Source organism: Megalobrama amblycephala, unplaced genomic scaffold, assembly GCF_018812025.1.
Source record: "Megalobrama amblycephala isolate DHTTF-2021 unplaced genomic scaffold, ASM1881202v1 scaffold306, whole genome shotgun sequence".
Lineage (NCBI taxonomy): Eukaryota > Metazoa > Chordata > Actinopteri > Cypriniformes > Xenocyprididae > Megalobrama > Megalobrama amblycephala.
Window position 1 is genome coordinate 1 of NW_025953342.1, and position 12,749 is coordinate 12,749.

General features: G+C 43.6%; 1 protein-coding gene across 1 annotated transcript; it reads left to right on the plus strand.

Moving 5' to 3' along the window:
* The first annotated feature begins 5,131 nt into the window (after window positions 1–5,131).
* On the plus strand, window positions 5,132–10,896 carry LOC125261101. Its single transcript, XM_048179670.1, has 2 exons — window positions 5,132–5,860; window positions 9,813–10,896. The coding sequence occupies exons 1-2, from the start codon at window positions 5,203–5,205 to the stop codon at window positions 10,109–10,111; spliced, it is 957 nt and encodes a 318-aa protein (XP_048035627.1). The 5' UTR covers window positions 5,132–5,202; the 3' UTR covers window positions 10,112–10,896.
* The last annotated feature ends 1,853 nt before the right edge of the window (window positions 10,897–12,749 follow it).

Genomic DNA, 12,749 nt, shown 5'->3' on the forward strand with positions numbered 1-12,749 from the left:
CACTCGGTCTACTTCATATGAGACTGTCTCAACACTGGCTTCATGGCCGAGTCCCGAGATGGGCGTGGCAACGCGGCACGTTCCGGGTGCCAATCACTCAGGAGTGCCGCCAAGCCTTCAGTCCGTGGTTGGACCCTTTGTTTCTCCGGGCAGGAGTGCCTCTAGAACAAGTGTCCCGGCATGCTGTGGTATTCACAGATGCTTCTGCCACCGGCTGGGGTGCCACGTACAATGGGCATGCAGTGTCAGGGGTTTGGATGGGACCCCATCTGCATTGGCACATCAACTGCCTCGAGTTGCTAGCAGTACACCTTGCTCTGAGCCGCCTCAAAGGGCCGCTACAGGGCAAGCATGTACTGATCCTTACGGACAACACTGCGACCGTTGCGTACATCAACCGTCAAGGTGGTCTACGCTTCCGTCGCATGTCGCAACTCGCCCGCCATCTCCTCCTCTGGAGTCAGAAGCATCTGAGGTCGCTTTGTGCCATTCATGTCCCCGGTGTGCTCAACCGTGTGGCCGACGAGCTATCACGAGCTGTGCTGTCAGGAGAGTGGCGACTCCACCCCCAGGTGGTCCAGCTGATCTGGAGAGAGTTCAGAGAGGCTCAGATAGACCTGTTTGCCTCACCAGAAACCTCCCACTGCCAGTTGTTTTACTCCCTGTCCGAGGGAACACTCGGGACAGATGCACTGGCACTCAGCTGGCCCCGGGGCCTTTGCAAATATGCGTTTCCCCCAGTGAGCCTACTTGCACAGACCCTGTGCAAAGTCAGGGAGGATGAGGAGCAGGTCTTGTTAGTTGCACCCTATTGGCCCAACCGGACCTCGCTCCCAGAACTCTGCCTCCTCGCGACAGCCCCTCCTTGGCCCATTCCTCTGAGGAAGGACCTTCTTTCTCAGAGACGGGGCACTCTTTGGCACCCGCATCCAGACCTCTGGAAACTCCATGTATGGTCCCTGGATGGGACGCGGAGGTTCTAGGTGACTTACCCCCCGAGGTACTTAACACCATCACTTCAGCACGTTCACCGTCTACGAGATGTGCTTATGCCTCAAAGTGGAACCTGTTCATCGAGTGGTGCTCTTCTCGCCGAGAAGAACCCCGAAGATGCTCGATCGGAGTCGTGCTTTCCTTCTTGCAGCAAGGGTTGGAGCGTAGGCTGTCCCCCTCCACCCTCAAAGTCCATACTGCTGCTATCTCCGCTTACCACGACCACATAGATGGCAAATCTGCTAGTCAGCACGACCTGGTTGTCAGGTTCCTTAGGGGGGCGAGACGGTTAAATCCTCCTCAACCCCCCTCCATACCCTCTTGGGACCTTGCTATGGTGCTAAGAACACTCCAGATTGCTCCCTTTGAGCCTTGCAATCAGCAGACTTAAAGATTCTGTCTATGCTGGTTGCATTGGCCTCCATCAAGAGGGTAGAGGACCTGGCTTTGCTCTGTCCAGTTCACACTCTGTGACTGTACATAGACAGAACTCGAAGCTTCAGGACCTCAGACAAGCTCTATGTCTGTTACGGAGGCCAGCAGAAGGGAAAGGCTGTCTCCAAGCTGAGGATGGCCCACTGGATAGTGGATGCCAGGCATGGAGAGGCCCTGGCTTAGTGTCGGCTTGCTGCGCTACGTGCGTTGTTTTCTCCAGAGAGTCCCTACAAGGCAGACCCTGTTGAGTCCTCCGATCTCCCTTCGGCAGCCAATGTGTCGGAGCGTCTGGCGCCATGCCTATACTCTGTTGCATCCTTGAGAACCAGATTTAGGCTGGGTTCCATATGTGTGACCCTACGGGGATCCCATATGGTTGGTCCTACGGTTGCTCCTAAACGAAGCCTGTGTCTTTCCCTCTGGGAGAACCCACCTCTCATCGAGTTGGAGTCACCCCAGTTCTTCCATATGTAGTACAACCTACAAGGTTAGTACATATGTACTCCTCCACATAACTCCTTCGGGGAAGGATGTGGCTTCCGCAGTGTTCCTTTCCCAACAAAAGGATACGCTTTCCCAGCGTTATCCAATAGTCTCACTGAATGGGTTTTGGGAACAGCAGTGATCGACACTCTCTGTATTAGCCCTGTCCCACCGTCATCAGGCAAGGGGGTCAGGTGGCTTATTATAGAGCGCTGGAAGGGGGCAGCTCCTGTGGTGCTTTGGTAGGGATTCCTATTCGCCGGTCTGTCCGACGTACGTCGAACGTGACCAACTGAATGGGAACGTCTCGGTTACAAAGGTAACCCTCTTTCCCTGAAGGAGGAAACGGAGATGTACTTCCCGTCGCCACAGTCGCTGTACCCCACTGATGCTGCCGCCTAACTTGTTCAGCTCCTCAGCGAAAACCTGAAGATGCAACACACCTGCTGCTCATTAAATACCCGCACTGCGAGATGAGCAGCTGATGCATATGATTGCATGCCAATGTGCATTGGCTCGTTTTAGTTACACTCGAAGTAGATTGGCCTCTCTAGCAAGATTCCTATTCGTCAGTCTGTCCGACGTACGTCTCCGTTCCCTCCTTCAGGGAACGAGGGTTACCTTTGTAACCAAGACATTACTGTGCTTTAATGACAAATACTATATTAAAACTACAGCAACTGTGGTAAAACCATAGAAAGTGTTGTGTTACTGTTCTTTAACTACAAATACCACATTTGGTTCGGTTCATTTGGTTTGTTTGGTCCGGACCAAAAAAACAAAACAAAAAAAACATTTAATCCTGGTCCGATCAGCGTTCAGATTGGCAATTTTATCACTGAACCAAAAGATACCGAACCTAAAGGCATAGGGATACATTCACAACATGACTGGTCAGATTTTATGACGTATTGCCTATTTTGAGATTACCGAATATCCAAAACAATGCTGCGTGCTGAGGTAAATGCGCTCACTGTGTGCACGTAGCCTGAATGTGATGGTATTTTGGCCAGCTGGGAACTCGTGAAGAGCTTATAAAATGTGTAAAAGTAGTCAAAACAGCGGTGGGAATCCATCTGTCACACCCAAACGATCTGCTGCACGGAGATGCGCATCTGATGCCTGTCATGGGCAAACTCGCGACTATGACAAGAAAAAACTATATGCGTGAGGATTCTGTCCTTTTTAGGGTCTCATCTTCCTGTTTTTGGTTCGTTTACATGTCTTTGGTCCGTGTTGCATTCATATATCATTCGAACCGCACCAGAGTTCGTTTGGAAGTGGACCGAGACCCATCTTTTCAGCGGTCTCGGTCCGCTTGTTTGGTGCGCACCAGGGTTCGGATGGCAGCGTTCACATATGTTCAAATGAACCACACTAACCAAGTAATCGCACCAGGGTTCGTTTTAATCGAACCAAACATGCCAAGTGTGACCGCACCTGTGAGATATTCTGTGTGCAGGTAAATGGTTGGGACACCAATGGCCTAATTCTTCGGTCAGAAAGAACTGCAGCTACTCCAGAGTGAATGTGGTTGATCTTATATTTATTGTGTGGATATGCACATCAATGTGGTTTCTGTGAGAAAATAAAATGAGGATAGTAAATATACAGGATAATATAACATGACTGAAAATTCAGAGATTATAACTGTATATCTATACACTGATAAATTAAAATTATATAATCTAACAGTAAACCAGAGCTTATTGTAATATATGAGCAGTATACGCAGCTATATTAAACACCCCGAGCTGCCGCTAACAAGTGGTGTCAGATTACAAAGTGTGTGCGCGCTGCTCTAGCACTTCCATGCGCTCTTTATATTATTACTAAAGTGCCGATCAAACATTGGATAAAAATTCTTATCATCAACATACATAACAGGCAACTTCCTTTCAGAAGAATAAACATCTTAAATAACAAATAACTAGATGATTCGTCGAATATGAGTATTGCGGCCATTGCGCATATGACGCAGTAATAATTCTGAGGTGAAAATTAACCCAATTATGCTATAAACACTTTGAAACATATCTACAATAATAATATATGTTGCTACTTACGGAGTTATAAACACACAGCAATACCACACAAGGAAAAGCAGATTTTCATGGAATAAACGAAGCCAGGAAACTCCGTATAACTCGGCTACTGCACACTGCTGTCTGAACAAGTCTGAACAAGTATAACTCGCGCACGCGTGATGATAGATTTTATGTTGGTCTCAGCATTGAAAGTATGTGGACTGAGGCTCCTTTTTTTTTCCTCTGTCAAAGTTGTATACTATGTTTTAAACATATGGTTTTCTATGTACCAGAACCATTTCCATATAAGGCTCTACTAGGAGTGAATGTGAAACAGGGAATGGTCCCTGCTTAGGAGAAGGTCCTTGGGATGCTAAGGGACCTCATGGGTACCTGACCAATAGATGACCATATTTAGACTTGTTTTTCTATATGTATCACATTCCTATAACATGATCTACATAATGTATTCTCTTTCTCATTGGCTGAAACTATACTACACCCCTTGTACTCTTTCTATATATTCTCTCTTTTCTTATCAATAAAATGAGACTATATTCTCCCTCAGCGCTGAGTGATTGCTCATTCAATTGCCAAATAAGAGGTCTGGGATGAGGCACGAATTAGGAGCAAAAACCTAACATTTGGGGGCTCGTCGGGATTTCTCCAGACAGGTAAGAAATAAAATGCTTAAGTGCATCTTACTGTCTGTTGAGAAATTGATCCTTGTATTTTTGTGCCGCACTTTTTCATATTTGTTAAAAGTGGATATCCTCGTATTTAGATAAATGCGGGAAGAGGGAAAGAGGATTGATCACCCTTTCATTTTTTGGTGTTATCCTCACAGATTATATACGTGGGAAGGGAATAGATGAGTTTGAGTTGAAAATTTTTCTCTCTCTCTTAGTCCATTTCATGATGATATCCTCAGGTCCTTGTTGGCGGTTGAATGAATAATACTGAATTTAAAAAATTTTTTTTTTGCCAAAAATACTAAAAGGTTAATATAAAGCTGCAGACTTTAATTTGTATTTTGTCTGAAATTGTAAGGCTTTTCTTTAAGCAAAGGAGAGATCTTTGTTGGCTGTTTTAAATGGGTGAAACGATTAGTCGACCGTTGATGGGGGAAACCCCGAGGGATTTCATGAATCGCAATAATAAAGCATTTTTTACTGAACCCTATCTCTCTAATCTCGCGGGATGGTCAGAAGGGAAAATACAATTAGATCCGTTTCCCCGCGATGGTTCTTTTAAAGATGAAGATATGCGTGCTGCAAAAGATATGATCTTTGGTTCTTGGGGTGACCCAGGATGGCCAATTGATTATATGAAAGATGCGTATAAAGTTTGGATGAAGATGAAAACTTATTGGGATAAGGGTCCAGAGTTGAAAAAACAAGACAGCTCTCTCTCTCAGTCTCAGTTGAAACCTGATACGTCCCTTCCCCCATATGAATGTGTTGTTTCTGCTGAAATTCCAAAGCCCTTGACCAATCGATTGTATCCGCAGTTGCCGTCCACAACTGAAGTTTTTCCGTTTGTACAGCTTCCAGATGGTTACAAAATTACTCCTCTGAGTGTTACGGAGGCAGTGGCTATTTGCAAAGATCTGCCTGATCCGGCTAAGTCACCACATCAATTTGTGGCAGTGCTGCAACGGTTAACTGCCTACAGTCAATTGACGGGACGAGATTATAGTTTTATTTTGACTAAAACACTGCCTGTGGAAATCACAGAGGAGGAAATGATTGAAGAAGTTTATTATTTAAACCCCATCTACGATACACCGCCTGTTCGTCGTGTTGTATCTCAGAAAGCTGGAGATTCGAAGCCCCTTGATTTGTCTAAACCTTCACGAGTGCTTCTAATTACTGATTCGGAGGATGAAGAAGAGGAATGTGATTGGATTTGGGCCAGCTCAGGTAAACTTAAAGATTTTTTCAAACAATTGACTGCCTTTTTGTTAAAAGTGTCTTCTGCTAAACAAGACATCTCGCATGCAGCCAATACCAAACAGAGAACTGGTGAAAGCCCTGTTGCATTCTTTAATAGATTTAAACATGCATGGGTTGAGGAATCTGCGATTCCTATTGAACAAAATTGTCCATTGTTCTTAAATACGTTCCTAAATAATATGAACAAAGACACTGCGCAGTTAATTCGTATAACAACTCCGAATATTACTACCATTTCTGTTGATGAATTAGGACGACGCTTGCGTGAGCTTTCCTCTGCTGGAGCTTTTGATGTCTCCAGGGGCAAAACTCCTGCAATGCTTCAAGTGAATGCTGCTGTGAATCCTCGTCCACAACAATTTGGAAATGTGAGACGCTGTTTTTATTGTGGCAAGCCAGGACATCTGGAACGTGACTGTAGGAAAAAGGCTTGGGATTTGAGGCAGAGGTCAGAAAAGCAGAAGAAGAAGGGCTCTGGTGGTGGCTTGAAGCAAAAGCCCCCACTTGCGCTCCCTTCTGCAAAGACTGACAGACAAAATCCAGTGTATCCCATTTCCTGGCAACAATGACTGAGTTCGACTGAGCCCTCTTCTGATAATTTTTCATTGATTTCTTTGAGTTATCCGAATGTGTCAACTGTTTTGCCATTTATTGAATTAAATGTTGACCATAAACCCTATGTTTTTCTCATAGATACGGGGGCGTCGATGTCATCGTTATCCTCTCTTGTCTATGAAGGCTCGATTACAGGAAAACATGTAAACTCTGTGGGAATCAATGGTGTACCTGTGAGATGTGAAATGACACCAACATTTCCAGTTACTTCTAATGATATCCCATCACTGTTTAAAATGCATGCTTTTGCGATAATACCGAGTTCACCATTTTCTCTTCTGGGACGCGATCTCTTACATAAATTAGGTATTCAACTTAATTTTAATGCTGACTCTCTACAACTTATTTTTCCTGCAGCCTTTTCTCTCACTGTTGATACAGGAAATGCTCTCCTTGAGGATGATTCTGCAACTGAGCTCAAACAGGAAATTGAGGGCGTCAACCCCAAGTTGTGGGCAGCCCATAAGGATGACGCAGGATTCATTGATGTCCAGCCCTATGTTGCTAAGCTAATTAACAGACAAGCCTGTGTATCAGAAACAGTACCCCTCTCAAAAGAAAAGGTGGAGGGTATTCTTCCTGTTATTGATAAATTACTGGCTCAAGGCATCCTGGTGCACACTCATTCACCTTATAATACACCAATTAATCCAATTAAGAAAGCAAATGGTTCTTGGCGTTTAACTCAAGATTTGAGAAAAGTTAATGAGTTGGTAACACCATTGTCTCCTATTGTACCTGATGTGCAAACTATAATTAATTCTATTCCTTCTGAACATTCATTTTTTACAGTTCTGGATATTTCCAGTGCCTTCTTCAGCATTCCTGTTGATCGCCAAACACAGCCATTGTTTGCTTTTACCTTGGAAAATTCACAATTAACGTGGACAAGACTCCCACAAGGGTTCAGGGATTCTCCGGCTGTTTTCTCTGCTGTAGTGCACGCAGCGCTGAAAAATGCCAAACTTCCTCCAAACACCTGTCTGCTTCAATACGCAGATGACATCCTCATCACAGGAGCAACTGAGGACATGTGTGCTGCTGCCTCTAAAATTGTCTGCAATATTTTGGCAGAGGCTGGTTTCAAAGCATCAAGAGAGAAATTACAGTGGGTACAGAGGAGGGTCGAGTACCTTGGACATAAACTGTCACAGGGCAAAGTGCAATTGTCTGCTGACAGAGTGAAAGCTATTGCTACTTTCAAGCACCCATCGACACGGAAGCAGATGCAAAGCTTCCTGGGACTGGTTAATTATTGCCGAATATGGGTGCCCAACTGTTCCATGTATGATAAAATCCTACGAACTGCTACTCTGGGGGACACAGAGGACATTACATGGACAGCTGAGATGGATCAAGCATTCAGACATTTGAAATCCTCCCTCATGAAACCTCCTGCACTCGGCCTCCCAAATTACTCTCAAGACTTTCACTTATACGTGCATGAAAGTTGGGGTACAGCCGCCGCAATCCTGGCCCAGGAACATGGGGGTACTTTTCGTCCCATAGCTTATTTGTCTAAAACTCTTGATTCAGTAGCCAGGGGACTTCCTGCTTGTTTGCGTGCAGTGGCTGCCACAGCGATCATGGTGCAAGATGCTGAAAAATTTGTGTTATCACATAAATTGATAGTGCATACCTCTCATCAGGTAGGAGTCATTATGAGTAATATTTCTACTCAACATATGACTGCTCAACGCCGCTCTGGCTATGAGGCTATATTATTAGCTACTGCTAATTTGATTTTGAAGCCAACTTCTGTTATTCATGGCCCTACTGTACATTTGCACAGGTTGCTGACACAAGGTGAATTTGCGAGTGATGACCACGAGTGCCTGGACAGAATCCAGATTTCGACTGCCTGCAGGCCAGATGTTTCTACATCTGTCCTGGAGGAGGGGAAGAATTGGTATATTGATGGATCCTGTTTCAAGCCAAATGATAATGTTTACTTGTGTGGGTATGCTATTGTTGAATTACCTGATCGTGTAATTGAGGCATACTCTTTGCCATATAAGTCAGCGCAAGTTGCAGAATTAATTGCTTTAACGAGAGCTTGTCAATTGGCAAAAGATGAGTGTGTTAATATATACACTGACTCTAAATATGCGTATAGCATAGTACATGATTTTGCTAAATTGTGGGAAGAAAGAAATTTTAAAACCTCAGATGGAAAGACAATTGCTCACCATAGTATTGTAGCGGAGCTCATTAATGCAGCACAACAACCATCAAAACTCGCTGTTATTAAAGTAGCAGGACATACGTCAGGAGAAACAGATGAAGCCAAAGGAAACAGATTTGTAGATGAAGTAGCGAAATGGGCTGCTAAAGAAGTAATGTTAAGTCCACATGTAAGCGAAAGGGGCACAGATGTGCCTATGATGAATTCATTATTGACTAATGATTTGGACATTAAAATATTACAAGCTAACCCTACGCAAGCTGATTTGACTTACTGGTCAGACAATGAAGTAAAACCAGATCAAGTTGGAATCTTGAGAGACAAACAGGGTAGACTTGCATTACCTGCATCTGCGATTGTTATGCTATGTAGACATTATCATGGTGTATCACATGTGTCAAAAAAGAAAGTGATACAAATGTTGAATCGATCTTATTGCATAGCAAATATTCAAAGAAATACTCTGTTGATATTGGATGCTTGTCTGGTGTGTGCTCAAACTAACAAGCACAAGGCAACTAAACATGACGCTTTACCACATCCTGAGCTACCATTCCAACACTTGCAAATTGATTTTACGCATATGCCTCCTAGCGGAAATAATAAATATTTGCTTGTGATTGTTGACAGATTTTCTAAATGGCCTGAAGCTTTTCCGTGTGGAAAAGAAAATGCACAGACGGTAGTTAAAGTTCTGGCTAAGGACATTATACCGCGTTTTGGTATACCAATGGTTATTGATAGTGATAATGGAACACCGTTCACTTCCAAAGTCACGCAGTTGTTAGCCAAAGAGCTTAATATTACCTGGAGATTACATATCCCATTTCATGCTCCATCTAGTGGACAAGTTGAGAACATGAATAGGGTTATCAAAGATCGTTGATCTGCTGCCTGCCGTATTAACAGAAATTAGAATGTCACCATCAGCAACAACAAAGATGTCTCCGTTTGAAATCCTTATGGGTAGACCTTTCCCGACCCCATGGGTCAGAGGTCGCGCTGGCAATTTTTCCACAGGTGACACGGAGGTGATCATCACGGATTATGTGGATTCCCTAATTAAAACTTTGAATAGCATCAATGGTGATGTGTCTCTCTCTCTCCCTCTTCCTGCAGAAAAACCCACTCATCCTTTCGTTCCAGGACAACAGGTGCTGATAAAGTGTCTGAAGCCCACAAAACTGGGTGAGCCGAAATATCTGGGGCCCGCCACGGTGATTGCTGTGACGAGAACAGGAGTGCTGACTGACTTCCAGCCGCAGTGGATCCATGCCAGTCGACTGAAAGCAGCTCCATCCCAGGGGAACGTTCTGGTCAATGAGGAGAAGGAAGCCAGTGAGCCAAGGAAAGATCCGAAGGAAGGTGAACCAAGACGTTCAACGAGGAGAAGAAGAAAGAGATTGCTAGAGATCTAAAACCAGCAATAATTATCATTGAAGCTCTCTAGCCATGATTGCTAAATTGACATTTTACCTGGTTGTGCTGACAAATGTGTTTATTCACATACAAGCTGCTGGTAGCACTGGTAATGAAACTTGGGTACATTATGAAGAAGAACCACATGCCTTCGCAGCTAACATGTGGTGGAGATTAGCCAACTACACTGCCAAATCTGAAGGAAAAACAGGTGACTGTTATGTTTGCACCAAAATGCCACATAGTGCTTCTGGACCACATGTAGAGGTTAAATCACCAAGGACAGAAGAAGAATTAGAATGCCCTATTTTTGTTAGCATTACTGGAATGATGGCTCCAAATAAAAGTGCAATATGGAGTTGTGGAAAAAGTAGAATAATGATGCTTGCAACGCAAGTACATGCTAAAGTGACAACCATTGGCTCTATTCCAGACTCACTGTTATGTATGGAAAGAGAAACTGGAACAGTGAGACTGGGGGTAATTCCTAAAAGTAAATGTAATCGAACATACCATCATTGTGAGATAGAAAATATGTCTTGTTGTATGAGTTGTATTTTGCATTATCCAAAAGCTAATATGACTGAGTGTTCTAAAAGAAAACCACATCCTATATCTACTATGATTGCTTATGGATGGGCTAATCCTTTTATTCAAGATGTGTGTTCTAAATATTGTGCACTTGTGCCAGGTCAAAATTGCTACAGATATGCTCCTTCTTCACGGGGAACTAGAGCTGTCAAAGATTGGTTTTGGCTGTGTGGACATAAAGTCTACACTACTCTTCCAGAAGATTGGAGTTGTTGGAAATCTCAGAAGCATAGACCAGGAGACTTTGGGATCTCTTGAAGCAGAAGTTACTCTTTATTGAGAAACACGCTGTGCGTCGCTGTGGTCATCCAAAATCTGACTAAGGCAGTGACTTGGTAGTTCATATACATTCAAGGGGGAGGGATACATAGAGTAGAGGTGTGGACAATCTAAACAAAAGGATGCAAATGCAGTACAGGAATCAGATCATTGCCTACATTTCCCAGCCATGATCTAATCAGCATAACTGTGTCATTCAAATGCATAGGTGCTAATCCAATCAGTCTGGCAGTATCACCTATACCTTTACATTATCATAGAGACAAAAGCACTGCTGTATCTTGAGCTTGTCCTGCCAAATGGTCAGGATGTAGGATCCGCAGATCTTAAACAGATTCTTAAATTTGTAATTCCACAGTTCCCCCTTTGAGAGTTCTAATAACTCTCACATAATACAAATTTAAACCTTCTTAAATCCCTTCTATAACATATGTTTGTTAACATAAGTTCCATCTTCCAGTCATGCAACTTGTAACAGTTACAGGCACATACATCTTATTCTGTGTCGTGTCCAACATTTACATAAGTGTTGTTCTTTAACTTGAGTATACTGTTGACACACATATACAACGCAGGGTGGTAACATGTTGTATTAACTACATGATGACACAGAAAAACCATGTAGCATAAGCGTGGAAGTCCTAAAAGTCCATGGCGCCTGAATAGCTGTGGAGTCTGTTCCCGGGAGAGTCCATTTCCATGTTTGTCCCAAGATGATTATTTGTCATCGTGCATCTCCAAGTTGCTCTGATGAGTCCGTCATCATGAAGGTTGTTCATGGATATCTGAGGTGATGCTTTACACCAGGTGCTGCTTGTGAGACGTCATGGCATATACACATACCTGCACACAAGAAAACAAAGAGACAGCAGACCAGCAGTATTCATGCATAGACTTTAGTACGTTAGACCTCTGATGATCGTATAGTTTTTCTGTCTAACTCTGATCATCATAAACTTCTAGTGATCGTATAGTGGTTTTGTTCTTCTTTTTCTTAACCTAGTCTTAATCAATTTGACACCTATAGACCAGTAAGGTGGGGATAAACTGAGAGAGGGGGAAACCTATGAGGAAGTCTTCACCACAGGGTTAACCCCCGAGGCCTTTTGCACTTCGGTTCTTCCCTGGGCTCCTCACTGGTCTGTGTGTCCTATTCTCTCCCTGTAGTTAATTTCCAAATTTAAGGTGCTACATCTCCATCTTCCATTGAAACATCAGTCATAGTAGACATCATAACCCATTGAGGATGGATAAGTGAATGGAGTGTGCTGTAGCATAACATTTAAGGCTGTGAGTGTACTTAACCTGTGTCCCCAAATGGTGGAAGTGATAGTCAACTTTCTTTTGTTCAGAACGAGTCTTTCAGCTTTCTTGTAAATGACTGGGGAAATTAAGCACTCACAGCCCAAATGGTTAGCATGTCAGCAAGCTGCTGCTCCAAGAGTTTGGAGAAGAGGGGAGGGGCAGTTTCAATGTAGCAAGTAGACTGAGTAGGAGCTGAGTAAAGCTGTTCATTTCTTTAAATGTCTTTTTGTTTTTCCTACACTCTTTCATCCAATGTCCAGGTTTACCACAGTAATGACAAGTGCCTTCTCTCTTAGGACATTTACGTTTCTGTCGATTCTCTGTGTTGACCTTAAAGGATGCTGCTGCAATTTTTACTCTTGTCTTGACATCAGAGTCTCTTTCCCAAACAGCTAACCTATTAAAGTTGTTTTGCAGAGTTCCATTGGACCATGTGAGGTCTAAGAAAGGCAATGCATTTCT